Source organism: Rattus norvegicus, chromosome 1 (assembly GCF_021556685.1).
Source record: "Rattus norvegicus strain SHRSP/BbbUtx chromosome 1, alternate assembly SHRSP_T2T, whole genome shotgun sequence".
Lineage (NCBI taxonomy): Eukaryota > Metazoa > Chordata > Mammalia > Rodentia > Muridae > Rattus > Rattus norvegicus.
The window spans coordinates 78913659-78928054 of NC_141534.1; the positions used below are offsets into that span (position 1 = coordinate 78913659).

Below are 14396 nucleotides of genomic sequence, written 5' to 3' on the forward strand. Positions count from 1 at the left end.
CCTGGAGAGATGGCTCAGTGGTTAAGAGCACCTGACTACTCTTCCAGAGGTCCTGAGTTCAATTCCCAGTAACCACATGGTGGCTCACAACCATCTGTAAAGAGATCCGATGCCCTCTTCTGGAGTGTCTGAAGACAGCTACAGTGTACCTATATATAATAAATGAATACATCTTTTTAAAAAAAGAGATTATTACAGGGACTAAAGAGATGGCTCAACAGTTAAGAGCACTGGCTGCTCTTCCAGAGGCCCCAGGTTCAATTTCCAGCACCCACATGACAGCTCACAACTGTAACTCCAGTTCCAGGAGATCCAACACCCTCACACAGACATGCATGCAGGCAAAACACCAATGTGCTTAAAGTTAAAATAAAAATCATAATAAAAAAAAAGAAATTATTCCAGGCGGTGGTGGGTACCACCTTTAATCCCAGTATTCAGGCAGGCTGCTCTCCTTGAGTTAGAGGCCAGCCTGACAGTTCCAGGACAGCTAGGACTGTTACACAGAGAATCTTATCTTGAAAAACAAAGAGATTGTCCCACATGAAGAACAGCTTCATTTCGGTCCCCAGCTCCGAAAAAAAAAAAAAAAAAAAAAAAAAAGAACAGCTTCATATATTTCAGGGATGTAATAACTAAATAGATTTTTAACTTAATGGAAAAGCAGAGGCAGGGGTGACTACTGAGCCAGTAAAGCCACTACCAAGTCAGATGACCTGAATTAGATACTGGGTGTCACAAGGCAGAAAGAGAACAGGCTTCCTCCACAAGTTATCCTTTGACCTCCACAAGGACATCATGGCACATACCCACCTCCAAACACTAGATAAAAACATTAGGAGCTAGGGAGATGCTTCAGCATATAATGAACTTCTAGGGACTGGGTTTCATTTCCAGCACCCACACTGGGCAGCTCACAACTGCTTCTAACTCCCATTGCAAGGGAGTGGTTTCCTGTCCTCTTCTGGCTTCTGCAGGCATATATACCCACATACAGACACACACACTTAATTTAAAGTAAATCTTTTTTTTTTCTTCAAAAGAAGGTTTCTCCAAGTAGCTCTGGCTGTCCTAGAACTCCCTCTGTAGACCAGGCTGGCCTTGAACTCAGAGATCTGCTTGACTCTGCCTCCTAAGAGCCAGGACTAAAAGTTTTCTTCATCATCAACCACCAGAAAATGAGACTGCTTCTTTGTTTTTGTTTTGTGGATGTTTTGTTAAAATAAATCTTTAAAAAACTTTTTTGGTGGATGAAGCAAAGAAGTGCAGGCCGACAGGAACTGAATGTAGATCTCTCCTGAGAGACACAGCCAGAATACAGCAAATACATATGCGAATGCCAGCAGCAAACCACTGAACTGAGAATAGGACCCCTGTTGAAGGAATCAGAGAAAGAACTGGAAGAGCTTGAAGGGTCTCAAGACCCCATATGAACAACAATGCCAAGCAACCAGAGCTTCCAGGGACTAAGCCACTACCTAAAGACTATACATGGACTGACCCTGGACTCTGACCTCATAGGTAGCAATGAATATCCTAGTAAGAGCACCAGTGGAAGGGGAAGCCCTTGGTCCTGCCAAGACTGAACCCCCAGTGAACATGGTTGGGGGGAGGGTGGTAATGGGGGGAGAATGGGGAGGGGAAGGGGTTAGGGGGATGTTGGCCCAGAAATCGGGAAGGGGAATAATAATTGAAATGTAAATAAATACTCAAGTTAAAAAACTTTTTTTGGAAAAAAAGGGCAGTTTTTTTTTTCACACTGCACCAAACTCAACCTGATTTCAAAAAAAAAATTTCTTTACTTGTTTACCAGCTAGAAAAGCTAGAGTCGACTCAGCACTTTAATAGCACTTGATCTTCTGGAGAATCCAGGTTTGATTTCCAGCACCCATGCGGTGGCTAATAATCCATGAGTGCAGCTCCTAGAGATCTGATGCTGTCATCTGACCAGCACAGTACTTGGTGCGTCCATGGTGTATAATCCACGTAAAACAAACATAAAAACGTTAAAAGGAAAAGCGATCTAGTACAGCACTATCTAGTTAAAACAGAAACCTCCTGTCCCACGGGTTAGGAAGGAGCCTTTGCAGCCACCTTCTGTACGTCTTTCATAACAGCTACACGTGGCCACTAAAAATAAAATAAAATAAAATAAAATAAAATAAAATAAAATAAAATAATGAAACAAAAGAGAGTGTCTTGGCTCAATCCTCAAATCTCACAACTCCAAAGGCTGAGCCAGGAAGATGGTGGCAAGTTCAAGGCTAGCCTGGGAAACAAAGTGAGAGTCTACCTCAAACAATTGTTTAAGCTCTATGCAGTGGGTGTGATGCTCAAGCCTGTAATCCCAGAACTAAGAGGCAGAAGGGCCTGGAAAGATGGCCCAGTAATGAAGATCACTGGCTGCTCTTCCAGAGGACCCAGGTTCAATCCTCTGCACCCATACGGCAGCTCACACAGTAACTCCTGTTCCAGGTGATCTGAAACCCTTATACAGAAGTATATAGCCAAAACATCAATGCACATAAAATAGTTTTTTAAAAAAAAAAGACAGGAAGCTAGCTCATTACCATCCTGGGCTATATAGTTCCAGTACCAGGCAGTGGTACATCAAGATCTTTATTCTTAAAAAAAAAAAAAAAAAAAAAAGTGAAGCTATTTGATACTCCAGCACCACATAAAACTGGGTGTAGGGGTGCACACCTGCAACATCCTCTCTGCCCCCGGAATTTGGGAGATGGGAGGCAGGACTAGGAGTTCAAGGTCATCCCCAGCTAAAAGACTGTGACCATGTTCCTAAATTAACTTTGTGACATCGACCTGCACCAAGCAATCCCAGGGACCCACAATGAACAAGGAGAAAACCAACTCACAAGCTTCCCTCTGACCTGCACACGCATGTCGTGCCACACAGACCCACACATACATGTAGGGGGAGGTTGTTTCTCTAATCGGCTCTTCATGTCAATAAAAAAGGTGAAAGCCAATTGCTGGATGAAGGGAGAAAGGTTGGACTTCCGGGTCCCAGGAGGAAGGAAAAAAGGACTAGAGCGAGTCGGGTCAGTGACGAGGTGGGCAGGAGAAGAAAGCGGGCAGCTAGGGCAGTTATTGGCGGCTTGGAGAAGCTAGCCTTGAGGGGCCAGCAGCTCCCGGATTCCCTGGGTTGGAGGGATGGTCGTGATCGAGTTGAAGCTAGGGGAACCAGGAGAGGACATAGCATGGGCTGCAGCACGGGGCAAGGAGATAGCGTGCTTTACAGGCAACACATACCCACGGAAAAGAAACCCTGATATAATGGTTCACACCTTTAATCCCAGCATTCCAGAGGCAGACAGTAAATCAACATATGAATAACTTTGATGAAAATTTAAGCTTAACACACTTAACATTTATTATACATGTTCTGTTTCAAACGAATGAAAATCCACGGGGCATAAAAACAGAACATTCTATACAATGACCAAGAAGGGTTGCGTGTTAGGGTTTAAATCTCGGCCCGTGCCAGGACAGAACACACCAAACCAACATGGTTCCACATGGAGAACTTTAATGAGAGAAGAGGAGAGGACAGGAAAGGAGGTCGGCCATGGGCACGTGGTGGGAAGGGGAAAGGGGACAAGAAAAGAGGGAGAGGAGGGGGGCAAGCAGCCTCTGATAGTGTCAGGCACAGCTGGCTATTGCTAGGCAACTGTGGGGTGGAACATACTTGGCTGCTCCCAGGTAGCTGTGGGGGTGGAGCTTAGACAGAGTATAAATAATGAGACTTCCTGGAAAAGGGGCAACCCAGCCTCCATTTCTCTGGGAAAAGACTGGATCCAGATTTACGCAGGTGCCTTTCTTGAAGGTTCCTCTCTCGCACGTGCCTTTCTCTTTTTCCAGTGGGTCTTCATGTGTCGCTTCCAAGTTCCCTGCTGTCGGAAAGCCTTGTTACACTTCTTACAGATGTAGGGTCTTAAGCCACAATGGATGCGGAAATGGACAGTGAGGTTTCCCTTGTGGCTAAAGCATTGCCCACAATTCTCACACACATAAGGCTTCTCCTTCGTGTGCACCCGACTGTGGCCCTGCAGGGTGGATCCATGGGCAAACTCCTTTCCGCAGACCTCACACGAGTAAGGCTTCTCCCCGGTGTGGACACGCCGGTGGACTCTCAGGTCAGAGGGCTGTAGAAAGGCCTTGTTGCACAAGTTGCACTTGAAGGGTCTCTCTCCAGTGTGTGACCTCCAGTGGAGGGTGAAGTGAGACTTGTAAAGAAAACTCTTCTTGCATTGAGGACACTGAAACTGAGCCTGGCCAGCAAGAGTGTTAACTTGTTCTACCGGCTGTGGGTGAGCAGTCTCTGGATTAGCGGTCTTTAGTCTATCTTCAGCATTGCCCGTGTAGGAGGCCACTCCTTGAGAAGTGGGTAAATTGAAACCACCGAAACTACGAAGACTCTGAAGATCTCTATTCAAGGCTAAATATCTTTCCCGAATATGGGTAGACGACGGTACAGCACCCACAACCGTGTATTCCTGGGGCTGCATGGCACCCTTTTCTCTGAGGGAAAGAGCTAGAAGAGATTTCATATACAACATTTAAAATTTGAGATGCTGTCTCAAAAAAAAAAAAAAAAGAAGTATTACATTTACTTGATTATGGAAGAGTGTGCTAGCCTAAGAATGTGGAGGTCAGAGGATAGTTTTTGGGTTGATTTCTTTTCCTGCCGACTTTACCCACTGAGACTTGCAGTACTTAAAGACCATTCTGCTTACCAATCTGGTCCGCCTGGCACAGCAGGCAGATTTGAGTTGCACACGCTTGGCCTCCATTGTCTGTCTCTGGGCTCAACCTGCCAACCCAAGGAACCTTGTGGGACCCCAAGAGTGTCTTGCTTCCTTAGGAGGACTACAGGGGCCCCAGGAACAACCAGCTTGAAATCTGTCCCTCCAATCTCCTGCCAGTGGGTCAGCCTGGAGCACAGCCAACAGAGGTGAGATGTGCTTGGTCTCCTGCTTCTATTGCCCTGCTGTCCCAGAGGAGCCTGGCAGGACCCCTCCCAGTGGAGGCCTGCAGAGTTCAAGTCACCAGAAACAACCAGCTGAGTTGCAGAGGTGGCACAACACACACAGACAAAAAACTTAACCTACTTGATATAAACAAACTGAAAGAAAAAAACCACATGATCATCTCATTAGATGAAAAAGCCATTGGCAAAATCCAACACCCCTTCATGTTAAAAATCTTGGAGAGATCAGAGGCACAAGGCACGTACCTAAACATTAAAACAACAACAAAAACCCCAAAACCCACAATATATAGCAAGCCACTAGCCAACATCAAATAAATGGAGAGAGGAACTTTAAGCAATTCCACTAAAGTCAGGGACAAGCAAGACTGTCCACTCTTCCCCTATCTCTTCAATGTAGTACTTGAAGTTCTAGCCAGAGCAATAAGACAGCTGAAAAACATTGCTGTTCAAAGATGATCTGACAGTATATATAAGTGACCCCAAAAAGTCTACCAGAGAACTTCTACTCCTGATACAGACAACATTAATGGATGTAAAATTAAGTAAAAACCAAAACCAGGAGCCCTTCTTTATAAGTGATAAATGGGCTGAGCAAGAAATCAGGAAACAAATCCCATGGGGGAGAGAGCTGGACCCTCAGAAGTGCGCTCACTCCTGAGAACCCAGAGTTGACAAAAACTTTCTGCCCACGTTCCTGACCCAAGAGGATCTCATCTAGTGCCATCTGTGCCCCCTAGGCACAGGGACTTAGGAGCAGTCAGGGGCAGGGCCCTTCTGGTTTCTGCTTGCTCTGGAGAGCTGAAAGCCAGTCTCCAGGAACACCTACATACCTGAGAGCAGAGCTCTCTGTTCCCAGATCCGGCTGAAAAAAAACAGGTCTACAGGAGTGCTGACAGACAGGCCTACAGGAGGGCCAGGCGACTGTCAGAGTCAGCAAGACAAGCCAACACCAGACAACCTGATGGCGAGAGACAAGTGAAGGAACCTAAACAACAGAAACCAAGACTACTTGCCATCATCAGAGTCCAGTTCTCCCACCAAAGCAAATACTGGGTGTCCAAACATACCAGAAAAGCAAGAAAAATCCAATTTTAAAAAAAAGGGAGAGGGGAAGAAATCAGGAAACACTCTTCACAAGTTACAAATACCATAGAATACCTTGGTGTTACTCTAACCAAGCAAGTGAAAGACCTGTATGATAAGAACTTCAAATAGCAAGAGTTCAATTCCCAGCAACCACATGGTGGCTCACATCCATCTATAAAGGAAACTGATGCCCTCTTCTGGTGTGTCTGAGGACAGCTATAGTGCACTCATATACCTAAAATAAATAATTCTGGGGGTCGTGGTGAATAACATCCTGAGGTAGCCCAGACCCAAAGGGACATGCATGTTAGGTACTCACTGATAAGTGGATAATAGCCATAAAGTACAGGATACCCAGGCTCAAAAAAACTAAACAAGGAAGGCACAAGGGAAAATGCCTGAATCTTACTCAGAAGGAAAAATAAATCAGAGGTGGATGGAGGGAGGGAACTGGATGGGAGAGGGAATGGGAAAGGGAATGGGAATCAGGTGTAGGGAGAACTGGGGAGGGAAGGTGGTCAGGAGAGTGAACAGAAATCAGCATAAGAAGGAATCTCTAGGACGCCTAGAGGCCCGAGAGAGGGGCCGCTCCAAAGAGTCTATGGGTGTGACTCTAGCTGAGACTCCTAGCAGTGGGGGATATGGGGCCTGAAGTGGCTACCTTCTGTAGTCAGACAGGACTTCCAGTGGAGGGATAAGGACACCTACCCACACTTTCTACCCCAAATTTGCCCTGCCTTGTAGGGACAAGATGGAACAGAGACTGACTGAGGGAGTGACCAACCAACGACTGGCCCAACTGGAGATCCATCCCGTGGCCAAGAACCAAACCCTGACACTATTAATTGTCCTGAGGCTCCACTCAGCAGCTGACTGAAACAGATGTAGGGACCCACAGTCAAACATTAGGGGGAGCTTGGGGAATCTTGTGGGAGAGTTGGGGGAATGATTGAGGAACCCAAAAAGGATATACTCCACAGGAAGACAAACCGTGTCAACTAAACTGGACCCTTGGGGGCAACCAAAGACCATACAAGGACTGGGCTTAGACCCCCCTACACATGCATAGCTGATGTACACCTTGGTCTTTATGCTCCAATGACTGAATCTGTTCCCTGCCTGTGGATCCCATCCCTTTAACTGGGCTGTCTTGTCTGGCCTCAGTGGGAGAGGATATGAGGTACCAGAGTGGGTTTGGTACCCAGGCTGGACCTCCTTCTCAGAGATGATGGCGATGGGTAAAGGATTATGTGTGGCGAACTGGGGGAAGAGGAGGGGGCTGCAATTGGGATGTAAAGTGAATAAAGTAATGAGAAAATAGCGTATGCAAAGGACAAAAAGATTCTATTATACCAGTCTTGTCCAAACTCAACTCTGGTGTTGGCTGGGAATATCCCACCAACCTCCCAAGAGTGCTGGACAAGGCAATAAGTAATAAGTACCCAGGAAGTTCCCACCTTGCACTCACCAGGACCCTGTGTTGGATGAGGGTCCTGACCAACAGGCACAGATGCCCCTGCCTCTTCCCAGTCAGGAACTGAGCCATTCCCCAGGCTGTGCTCAGGTCTCAGGTAGTCTTGCTGTACCCTCCCAGGAATCAGTCCCAGCAAAATGTTCTCTTCCTTGACAGAGGACAATTAAGAACAATTATGGGCGTGTTCCAGAGTTGTGGGAATATTCATACTTCTAGAGCCCACCTTATTATCCCACATAAATGACTATTCTTCTCTTATTTGTACATCTGTAGAAGTTGTGTCCTGGTTCTTCCTCCCAACCCCATGCTCCCAGAAGTATTCACAAATACCTTGACTATACAGCTAGATCATCCTGACTAAGTCATAACTTAATTATCTCACTTACTTTCATCTACACTCTGCATGTGGCTGGTTACCTGTGCTCAGGTATCAGTCTTGTCACATCTTCCCAGGAAGCTCTCCCACATCTGGCTCTATCCCAGAATTCCTTCTGCCTCCTGGATGTCCCACTTTCAATTCTACCCTTTCCTATAGTCCATATGGTTCTGTGATTGACAGGTGATGCATCCATACAATAAGATTCTCTCCACAGACATCTGTCATGAACTACCATACCTCTAAAGCTCATATTGGTTGTTACTTTAATTTTCTAAACATTCTTCCCTGCCCTTGACTCTACAAGCAAAATAAAATGCCTCTCAACTTGGCGATACTAAGATTTAGGGCTAATGGAACTGGAGAAGATAAGGCTGACTGCTCTTGCGGAGGACCTGGGTTTGCACCCACAAGGAGGCCACCTGTAACTCCAGTTCCAAAGGGTCTATAACACTCTTCTCACCTCACACACATGGTGTACAGATACACGTGCAAGAAAAAATACCCACACATGTAATAGGACAGTATAATAGGAAATTGAATGATTCTGATGGGGGAAAGGTCTCCTCTGATACATGTTGTGGACTTTGAGGTGACTAGACACCATTAATAAAAACACTTAGCCAGTTGTTGTGTCCATGCCTTTAATCCTAGCAGTCAGGAGGCAGAGGTAGGCAGATCTCTTGAATTGGAGGCCAGCCTAGTCTACAGAGCAAGTTCTATGACAGCCATTACTACATACAGAGAAACCCTGTCTTGAAAATCAAAGCAAAAAGATTCTAAGAGGTAGATATGGGGAGGGGGTTAGAGGGCAGTGGGGGATAAAAGGGTGAGGGAATAGGGAGGGTGAAAGGTCTGGGGGGCAAGGGAGTGGAAGAGTTGGTGACAGGAATAAAGCCAAGTCGTCTGGACAGGACAGGCTTGTTGAACTCATGAACTTACAGCTGCTACAGTGACGTTTACAACATCCAGCCAATAACCATTCCAGCAAGAAGTAGAGGGACGCAGGAGTAGCCAGTCCCTCAAGGAGGAACTTACTTACAGTCAATGTGTTGATGTCTTTGGAAGAGTTGGGATTTTGTGATCACTGGTAGGTCTACCTTGCTCTAGCAAATGGCCTCATACCGAGGGCTGTTATTACCCAAACAAACTAGGTTGGGGGCAGGAAGGTTAGTTTTCAAAGAAGAGCAGGAAGTTGCGGGGCTGGGGTAATGGTATGGATCTGGAGAGGTAAGGCTTCTGGCCCTGAAAGACTGCTGGAGAATGAACCACCTTCCTTCCACTCACCATGGCTTCATTCCTCACTCCCAATCAGAGAAGTATTCTACTAGGTTTTTGTTTGTTTTTTTTTGTTTTGTTTTTGTTTTTTTTGTTTTGTTTTGTGTGTTTTTTTTTTTTTTGGCCTGTTCACTGGTTTGTGGTACTAGGGCTTTGTGCAGGCAAGCACTGAGTCACAATCCCCTCCCCACTGGTGGATTCTAGGCATGTGTTCTACCTCCAGTCACCCTGGCCCTGACTTTGGTTTGGTTTGTTTGAAACAGGGTCTTGATAAGTTGCCCAGGCTGTCTCTGAACTCTATAGCACAGACTGGCCTCAAGCCTGATACCTTAGCTTTTCCAAGTGGCTTTGAGTACAGGGTAGCAGTGTGCTTTATCAGTTTATGTTGATGGTGGCCTCACAGTTATTGTTGAAAAAGGGCCTCACTGTGTAGCCCTAAGCTGGCCTTGAACTCAGAGATACTGTATACATTCTGCCTCAGAGCTGAGATTAAAGGCTTGCAGGGCCACGCCTGCTCTAATGCTGAGCTTAATGAGTAGGCGGGCAGGCAGGGTCTTCATTCTGCACAATAATGTCTAAGCATGGGATATATACATCTATGGTCAGTGTGTCTAACCCCAGCCCTTAGCAGATCTCTCAAAACCATCTTCTAGCTCCCCGAGATAGTGACATACATTCACCTGGCTGGTGGATGGTTCTTCAGTCTCTTCAGACAGGTTCTGCAGCTCTGGGATAGCCTGGCCTCTGTAGAGAGACTCCTTGCTCTCATTTGATTGGTGCTCTTGGAACAAATCCTTACAATCCCCCCATTCATCCGGTGAGGCTTCAGCCTCCTCAACGCTGGAATCCCGAAGGAGGTATGCCTGGCCTTGGGAGTAGATTATGGACTGTAGGCAGAAAGGGAATCAGGATGTAAGAACCTGGATATAGTTCTCCTCTCCCAGCTAGCACTCTTGCTTCTGTTCGTTCTGATTTAGCATCCCAGCTTGGCTTATTTGTAATGCTGTCTTCCTGAGCATGGATTGGTCCACAAGGTCATAGCTACACAGTGAGCTGGGTACCAACCTGGGCTACATTAGACCCTGTTTCAATGAACAGGGAGTCTGGGGCAGCAAGGTTGGAAAGAGAGTTCAGGATTAAGAGTACTGACTGCTCTTTGCTCATTGCCTACTCAACTTCACCAACCAGCACCAACATGGTGTCTCATAACTAACTCCATTTCCAAGAGGACCTGATGTCCTCCTCTGGCCTCCAAGGGCCATCACAAGGTGCATAGAATACATGCAGATTAAAACAAAAACAGCAACAGCAGTAGCAGCAGCAGCAGCAGCAACAGCAAAGGGACTGGAGAGATGGCTCAGAGATTAAGAGCACAGGCTGCTCTTCCAGAGGTCCTGAGTTCAATTCCCAGCACTGACATGGCAGCTCAAAACTAATTCCTGCAGGGGATCTGTACCATCACACAGATGTGCAGGGAAAACACAAGAAAAGCACATGAAATAAATTAGAAAAAAACCCAGTGTTTGTGTACTCTGACTGAGCAAGCTGACCCTGGGCCTGTTAGAATCCCTTGGCTTCTAAATAAAATTTCTGTGTAGCCTTCACAAAGACTAAACAAGCCCATAAAAGCCCCCAGATATTGCCCTTTATCTCGTCTTCCCTTGAGAGTCACTGATTAAGGGGAAGATCCTCTCTACGGGCTCTGTACCCCTGGTTTAAGGGGGTCACCGCAGCCCCCACAACTGTCTTTCCCAGCATGCACAGCTGAGACTCTGCTTACCCACTTCTGGTGTTTCCTGGCCTTCAGCATCATCTCCTCCAGGTCTTTGCAGCGCCTCACTCTGTTCTCCTTCGCTAAGGCCTGCAGCTCTAGTGGCATGCTGATTAGGAACTTCTCCAACACCAGCTGATCCAGGATCTCCTCCTTGCTATTCAGGTCCGGCCTCAGCCACTGATAGCATAGCTCAGACATTCTCCTGAGATCCTGGATGGGGTCGGACCCTTCCGAGGGACTGAAATCTCGGAACTTCATGTGCCAAAAATCGGGGTCGTAGTTTTGCCTTTCTTCATGTTTTGCCTGGGATATTAGTGACAGTGGCTGACCTGATCTGACAAGGCTATCTGATGGCATATTCGTAGCCATTTCTGGGTCAAATATTTCCCTCGGTCTAGGAAAAGTTTGAAGTGACTCCTGTCGAAACGAGCCTACCTGCTTTGCCAGAGATAGGCTTGATGTTGGTCCAGACACCTGGGAAACGAGAAGTGGATTAGTTTAATTCTGTTGCCCCCTAGATTTCATCATTCCTCATAACATACCCTCCCCCCAAACAGTTCTGGACATAACGGCTTTGTTAGGTGCACACAAAATTGATGCCACAATGGGGGATGCTTGTGAAGCAGAGGCAGGTGGATGTATGTTCATTCAAGGCCAGCCTGGTCTACCCACAGTGAGTTCTAAGACAGCCAGAGCTACACAGAAATCCTATATCAACAAAACAGAAAACAAATTTTTTAATGAAAAAAATATTTTTGTTTAAAGATTTAATTTATTATAAACACACTGTAGCTGTCTTCAGACACACCAGAAGAAGGCATCAGGTCTCATTACAGATGGTTGTGAGCCACCATGTGGTTGCTGGGATTTGAACTTTAGGACCTCTAGAAGAGCAGTCAGTGGTCTTAACCACTGAGTCGTCTCTCCAGCCTGGAAAAATATTTTAATTAGATAAATTAGATTTAAACTACTTTTTAAGCATGTGTAGCTTAAAACTTGGTAGTTCAAAAATTTAACACAAAAGGTCGATAGAAAAACATTTCATTACAAAATAATTACAACTTAAAGTACCAACTGTATAAATAAGATAAGAATTACAGGAGACTCTAAAACTAGCCTGTCTTATTATTTTCTAAAGTGTGAGACAGCCAGCCTGGGTTACACAAAAAGATGAAATACTCTGTCCCTGTCAGAGAGAGACAGAGACAGAGGATTGCAAGTTTGGAGATGTAACTCAGTTGGTAGGGTGCTTGCCTTGAATCTTTGTTCTATCCCAGCTCTACAAAAAGAAAAAAGAAATCCACAAACAAACCTACTTCATCCTCCACCCACCTGTATGGTGTTAAAAATCAATTTCAATTTCAAGAATTGGTGTTTTTTATTTTAACTATGTAGCTTTGACTGTCCTGGAATTCTCTCTGTAGATCAGGCTGGCTTTGAACTCAGTGATTCACCTACCTTAGTGCAAGGGGTTAAAAGTGTGCAGCACTACCCAGCTAGGAATTAGATTTCTTTAACCAAGAACTAGTTTCATCATTGATTTGAACTTGTTCCAAAATGGTTTGGGGTTTTTGTTTTACTTTTCATTTTGAGATTGGGTTTGGGCTGTATAGCCCAAGCTAGCTTAAAACTCATCCCATTGTGGGGGTTTGACCTTAGGCTTTCTAGCAATCATTTGCTTCATCTACCTCCTGAAAGCTGGGTCAGTATCTCTACAGCGGACTCTTCATCCAAGGTTTGGTATAATTGTGTTAATAATAATGCTGCCCCTTTCTTGGATGTCGAGGCAGAGCAATAGGAGGTACCATGTAGACCAGGAAATGTTAAATCTGGTGGTGGAATCCACCAGAATCCACCACCAGATTTCTAACATAGAATAGTTGTTGAGATTAGGACAATAGATTCGGTGCCCAGCAGTTGTGTTATCTGATTCTAAACTAAGATAGTCTGGTCTTTTGGGGGGAAAAAAAGGAAAAAAAGAAGAAGAATGCTGGACCTCAGGGTGGCTAAGGCGGGAGGATGGAGTGCAGGAGATAGCATGGGACTGTCTCACGAGAAAAATATCCTGGAAAGATCAGGAATCCAAGGTTCATACCTAAACATAGTAAAACCATACAGCAAACCAGTAGCCAACGTTAAACTAAATGGAGAGAAACTTGAAGCAATCCCACTAAAATCAGGGACTAGACAAGGCTTGCAACCCCATAAGAACAACAATGCCAACCAACCAGAGCTCCCAGGGACTAAACCACTACCCAAAGACTACACATGGACAGACCCATGGCTGCATATGTAGCAGAGAATGGCCTTGTTGGGAACCAAAGGAAGAAGCCCTTGCTAGGAGAATGGGGGGGGGGGGGGGCACCCTTATAGAAGAGGAGGGGGAGGGGATGGGGGGTTGTCCAGGAAAGGGAATAACATTTGAAATGTAAATTTAAAAGAATCCAATAAAAAATCAATGAGAGAGAGAGAGAATAAAAACAAATTCAAACACACAACCACGTGACCCAGCAACCCAGCATCAAGATATAGATCTGAGGAAGCAAAATGGAATCCGCTCTTGGAGTCTGAAAACAGCAGCATGGTTAATTACCAGAAACTGAACACCAAAGAAAAATGTTCATCAAAAAGGACACAGCAGGAGGAGTTCTAGGGACCTGGGAGTTCTGTTTGTTGAGAGCTTGCCTTGCCGTGTAGCCTAATCTGGCTTCGCCTCAGGTCCGTATTGCCTATCTGAAGGTACCTTGGGCCCAGTTAAACCTTGAGGGAGCCTCCATTGATTGTGTCTGCATCAGAACGAAGCTTTGCTAGCCCACCTTCCTCACTGGTTAACTTACCTTGCTAGTCCTGTTTTCGAGCCAGCAGTCTGCAGTCTTCCCAGATCTCTCACTCTGCAAAGTGCTGGGAGTCACAGAGCCATCGCTTATATAGAGAGCAGCGGGACTGTCTTCCGGTTACCGGTCTGACCAGAGATTGCCTCAAGCCATTTTAGATGTCATTTTAGAAATCCGGAGGATAGATTTATGGCGGGAGTGCCAGAGGGAAGATAAATTTATTAAACTACCAGGGTGTGGTCATGATACCAACTACCGGGGAGGCTGAGACGGGAGGATTGTACATTCAAGGCTTGCCTGGGCTTCTGAGTGAGTGAGGAAATTTAACGAGATGCCATCTCATACTTTAAAAAAAAAGAATAAATAAACAAATAATTTTGTCTGCCTCTGCTGGGGATTCACTTCAGACAGTCAGAGTGTATGACTTAGCATGCAAGGGATCTGTTTTTAGCACTGTATAAAATCGGGTGTGGTGACACACACCTGTAATCGCAGCTAGGAGGATCAGAGGTTTAAAGTCATTTATAGCTATATAGGAAGTTTGGGGCCAGCCTGGGCTACAT

General features: G+C 45.7%; 1 protein-coding gene across 1 annotated transcript; it reads right to left on the bottom strand.

Moving 5' to 3' along the window:
* Nucleotides 1-3757: 3757 nt before the first annotated feature.
* On the bottom strand, nucleotides 3758-13903 carry Zscan5b (zinc finger and SCAN domain containing 5B). The gene is made up of 5 exons (NM_001447190.1): nucleotides 13837-13903; nucleotides 11006-11473; nucleotides 9906-10112; nucleotides 7566-7719; nucleotides 3758-4552 (listed from the first exon to the last, which is right to left on the bottom strand). Exons 2-5 carry the CDS (start codon nucleotides 11366-11368, stop codon nucleotides 3822-3824), a joined length of 1455 nt encoding a protein of 484 aa, NP_001434119.1. The 5' UTR covers nucleotides 11369-11473; nucleotides 13837-13903; the 3' UTR covers nucleotides 3758-3821.
* Nucleotides 13904-14396: the final 493 nt, after the last annotated feature.